The sequence below is a fragment of the Formica exsecta genome, unplaced genomic scaffold (genome assembly GCF_003651465.1).
Source record: "Formica exsecta isolate Colony F162 unplaced genomic scaffold, ASM365146v1 scaffold34, whole genome shotgun sequence".
Taxonomy (NCBI): Eukaryota; Metazoa; Arthropoda; class Insecta; order Hymenoptera; family Formicidae; genus Formica; species Formica exsecta.
In genome coordinates, this window is record NW_021850653.1 from 716,970 (window position 1) to 722,031 (window position 5,062).

A 5,062-nucleotide genomic window follows, 5' to 3' on the forward strand; every position below is an offset into this window, starting at 1 on the left:
TCGCGCACAGGAATAAAGAACGGATATCAGCAAATGAAGATCGATTTATGGAAGTCTTACGGAGTAAAAATATTGATCTTATCGAACCTTGACGCGTCAAACGTCAATGATTGCGAACATATATTAAAAACAGCGGAAAAGCTGGCGCCTGTAGATGCTGTATTTAATCTTGCTGTGGTGTTGAACGATAAGATCTGCCAGAATCATACTGTAGAAACATTTCAAGAGCCATTTAAAGCAAAAGCTTGGGCGACGAAGAACTTGGATCGATTATCTAGAAAAATATGTCTCCAGCTTCGACACTTCGTCGTATTTTCCTCAGTTTCTTACGGCAGAGGCAATGCCGGACAGAGCAATTACGGCATGGCAAACTCTGTTATGGAAAGAATTTGTGAGAGAAGAGTGCAAGAAGGTTTACACGGTTTGGCGATTCAGTGGGGCGCAGTGGGCGATGTCGGTCTCGTTGCCGATATGCAAGACGACGACAAGGAATTGGTTATTGGCGGTACTTTGCAACAAAGGATAAGCTCCTGCATCGAGAAACTCGAAGAATTTTTGTTACAAAAACATCCCGTAGTGGGGAGTATGGTTGTAGCTGAGAAGCGTTCGGACGCTTTTGGCGCAAACAATATTGTTGAAACCGTGGCCAATATTATGGGTAAGTTAGTATAGCATAAAAAATTAAGCAATTTAATTATGTGTAATAAAGCGAATTAATTAAGTATAATAAAGCAAATAAAAATATTGTATATTAATATAGGCTTGAAGGATTTGAATAACGTGGCTCGCTACACATCTTTGCCCGAGCTCGGCATGGATTCGATGATGGCTGTGGAAATTAAACAGACTTTGGAACGGGAATTTGATGTTTTCCTTACAACGCAGGATATTCGTCATCTCAATTTTGCCAAACTTATAGAAATGTTTGACGAAAATACTTCGAACGATAAAAACGTTCGAGATGTGAACGAATTAAATGGCATTAAACTGCTCGTTCGTTTGATAGGTAACGATCTAATACCCGATGTGTGTATGGATTTGCCAACAAAAAGGAATATGACGAGAAGCGAAATATTTCTATTGCCAGGAATGGAAGGTTGTGGAAATATATTCGATTCGTTGGTACAACATATCGAAGCTCCAGCAACGTGCTTACAACATGGAGCATATCATATCGGCACGAACTGTACTTCAATAAACGAGATCGCAGATCGTCTTTTAAAAGTATAAATCTTATATTTAATTACGATTATAGTATCTCATAGAACATTAGAATAACAGAGTAAAATTAATATAGTATTATTTCTCAACGTGTTTTACTATATTTTATAATTTTGTATTTGTTTGTAGCATATTTTGAGCAAAAAGAAATTGAATCAGGATTTTGTAATAGTGGGTTATTCAATGGGATCTTTGATCGCAATTGAGTTAGTGCGAAAGTTAGAAGGCATGAATCTTCAAGGCAGATTAGTGCTTATCGATGGCGCACCTGAGCAGTTGAAAGCATTAGTAAATAATTATTTATCTTTTAATACGTTTAGTGAACTCGAAAATAATATTCTTTTGAGTATAATGGATATTATACAACCAGTACTTAGTGGAAAGGTATATTATATTTATAGAAATTTTCTTTGAATGTGTGAGTTATTTTTTAATAAGAGTTACTATTAATCTAATTTTTACAGCTTCTTTTGGAGTTAAATAAATGCACCAACTGGGATGAAAAATTAGATGTTTTTACAAATCATGTTTCTCCAATTTATAGAAAATTGTCAGTTGACAATAACAAATCTTTGTGTACAACAATTTACGAGCGGGTAATCGCTGTTCATGAATATGATGTTACACAATTCCCGAAAATTGAAACACCGATAATCCTTTTAAAGCCTATGATACAATCATTGTCTTTTTCTCAGGAAAATTACGGTTTACATAAGGTAAGTTGTATGGTGATTATAAAAAGATTACTTGTATAGCAGAATTACTTTACAGTTAAATAATTTTCAGATTACTAAAGGAAATGTGGAAGTATGTTATATCGAAGGTAATCATGTTACAATGATGGACAGCGATAAAGTTGTCGCTGCGATCAATGGAGAACATATCGAAAGTGTCAGAAAATTAAAGCTAGATTTAACAGATGATAACACAACATCTGTTAAAGATATTTATACCAGATCATAGAACTATCACAATTAGATATTATATAATGTAAAAATATTTAATTCTACATGTTTAATTAAAAATTAATGAAATGATTCTTTGGTAATACTGTATTAATACAATTTTGTATATAAAGCACAGTATTAACACATAATTATTTCGTTAATTTCTAAGTGTATGTGTATTACAGAATTTGGTGTTTTTACACAGTTACATAAACATATTTAATTTTACATATTTTTAATAGCATTAAATTAATGAAAGTATAAAATATTGTATTGGGCGCTTTTAAAAGAATATAAAATTTTATTTTACTCATTCGTACTTTTTATTAATTATATTAATTTTTATCTACATTTATGATGTTTCTTTATAAATATAATAGAGATAGAAAATATATTTGGTTAAAAGAAAATTATGAATGAATAAAAAAGTTTTATATTTTTCCAAAAGCAATGCAATATTCTATACTTTCATTAATTTAATGCTGCAAACTCTTATTATATATTCTATAGCACAGACTTATAGTTGTAATACTTATTGAATTTAATTTTCTACGGCTTTATTGTTATTGCTGTACAATTTTGTACATATAATAATAGTCTTTTTATAAAAGCGACGTTTTTTGTTTATTCTTTAAAAAATTGTACAAATACAACAGTACAATACTTTATATTAAATTGATGAAATAAATTAATCGATTAAAATTATTATTATTAGCAGTATAATTATAAACAAGTAGAGTTGTGCAAATTAGAAGTTTGCCCATTGCTTCATCATCATTTTATCTTACAAAGCTTAAGCTGCTTTAAGCATGCGAATTTTTCAATTTTTGCTTTCTCATAGAGGAAGCTTTATGAGCGAAATAAAAATTAAAATAATCCGTAAATATCGTGCCAGATCATGTTGTCGGTCATTCGATCGGCGAACTCTGTTGCGGATACGCGACTGGCAATTTTACAATAGAACAAGTGCTTCTCTCCTCATATTATATAGGATTGGCATTGAGTGAAACAAAAATAGTTTATGGCGCCATGGCGGACATTGGTCTGAGTTATGAAAATGCTAAGAACATATGTCCACCGGATATTGATATAATCTACAATATGAGTCGCAATACTTGCTCTATAAGTGGGCCAGAAAAATCAGTAACGGCATTTATAACAAAGTTACAGGTGCTTTTATATATTTTTTATGACTTAACTAAATATTTTATTTTTAATAAAATAAATTATATAAGTAATAATATTTTGAATTGCCATTTATACTTTTGTAGGATGATAACATCTTTATTAAAGAAATTAACTGCAGCAATATTCCTCTTCACAGTCGTTATCTCGCATCTGCAGAAGCGACAATTTTGGCTTATCTAAATCGAATAATACCGCAAAACGTAACACACAGTCAGATGTGGCAAATTTCGTTTTGCGGCACGCGTGAGTTGTCCTATGCTGAATATTTTACAAATAATCTACTAGGTCATGCACTTTTTGAAAAAACTGCAAGACTGATTCTTAAAAATACATTAACTTTGGAAATTGCGCCGGGTGAAATTCTTCAAAGCATTGTGACAGAACTGTTCGAAACGACCAATATTACATTATTTCAACGCCATCACGAAGACAATGTTAAAGTATTTTTGCAAGGATTGGGAAAAATGTATAACAATGGTTTGCAACCGCAACTAGCGAATTTATATCCAATTGTGCAATTTCCTGTTAGTCGTGGAACGCCAATGATTTCTCCATTAATTAAGTATATAAAACATTTTATCTATTAAACATATATAAAAATGCAGAAGAAATATTAAATAATTTTTGTAACGCCAGAAGTTTTACTTTTTATTTGATGACCGATATATATTTCTTATGATATTTTAGATGGAATCATTCCGAAGAGACGTATGTAATGTGTTTCAAAACACAAAAGAATATTACTTCCGGAGAAAGAACTATCAACATCACATTAAAAGACGACACTTTGGAATATATAAGCGGCCACGTAATCGACGGAAGAAATCTGTTGCCAGCCACGGGATATCTTGTTTTCATTTGGGATACGATTAGTATGCTGAAGGGTCAATTGCTTAATGACTTTCCGATTGTTTTTGAAAATATCAAGTTTATTCGAGCAACTTATATTCCGAAGCAGGGAGATGTAGACCTAACATTAATGGTGCAGAAAGGTAGATTTTGTTTAGAAAAGACACTTTTATTTCGTAAAAAATGTTGATAAGGCGTTAATCTCTCTCTCTCTCTCTCTCTCTCTCTCTCTCTCTCTCTCTTTTCTTGTTGTTTCTAGCACTTTGAAATCTCTTATTAGCATATCTTCCCCTTCTTTTATTTTTTCATTCTTATTTTTCGCACTTCTCTATTCATCTCAGGCGCTGTAGCCCAAATATAGTATTTAAGCTATGTGTACATATATTTGTATCTATATATCCATACACATATTAGATACATGTACAAGTGCACACTTTCACTTTTATATTACACGTATACACACGTATACACTTACACATACACTCATTCACACACTTACATGTACGTTGCTTTATTATTTTATTGTACACTTTCTTAATGTATTGTTCTTTTTGCGCTTGAGGGGATTCGTCCCAGGGCGCTCAATAAATAAAGCTCTCTCTCTCTCTCTCTCTCTCTCTCTCTCCCTCTCTCTCTCTCTCTCTTGCTTATACTTCCTTTTCTTTAATTTTAACTCTCTCTCTTTCTCTCTATCTCTCCCTCTCCCTCTCTGTCTTTTGCTTATTTTTCCTCTTCTTTAATTTTAAAACTATGTTTTTTTTGCCTTCGCTCTTTCTTTCTCTCTTTCTCTCTCTGTCTTAAAATTAAATAAAATAGATAATATTAATAATTTTTAATAACATTTCTTAATAATATTT

General features: G+C 31.8%; 2 protein-coding genes across 2 annotated transcripts in view; both read left to right on the forward strand.

Moving 5' to 3' along the window:
* Positions 1–2,184, forward strand: part of LOC115238469 (fatty acid synthase-like) — a 21,471-nt gene extending 19,287 nt beyond the window's left edge. Inside the window, exon 16 of the mRNA XM_029812324.1 lies at positions 2,008–2,184. Within this exon, the coding sequence (XP_029668184.1) occupies positions 2,008–2,184 (177 nt within the window). The remainder of the gene's footprint in view (positions 1–2,007) is intronic.
* Positions 2,185–3,197: 1,013 nt separating this feature from the next.
* The window catches only part of LOC115238470 (fatty acid synthase-like), a gene marked incomplete at its 3' end in the record, with an annotated part of 4,249 nt that continues 2,384 nt past the window's right edge, over positions 3,198–5,062 (forward strand). The window contains exons 1-3 of the mRNA XM_029812325.1: positions 3,198–3,338; positions 3,440–3,918; positions 4,044–4,348. Coding sequence (XP_029668185.1) covers positions 3,198–3,338; positions 3,440–3,918; positions 4,044–4,348 — 925 coding nt within the window. The remainder of the gene's footprint in view (positions 3,339–3,439; positions 3,919–4,043; positions 4,349–5,062) is intronic.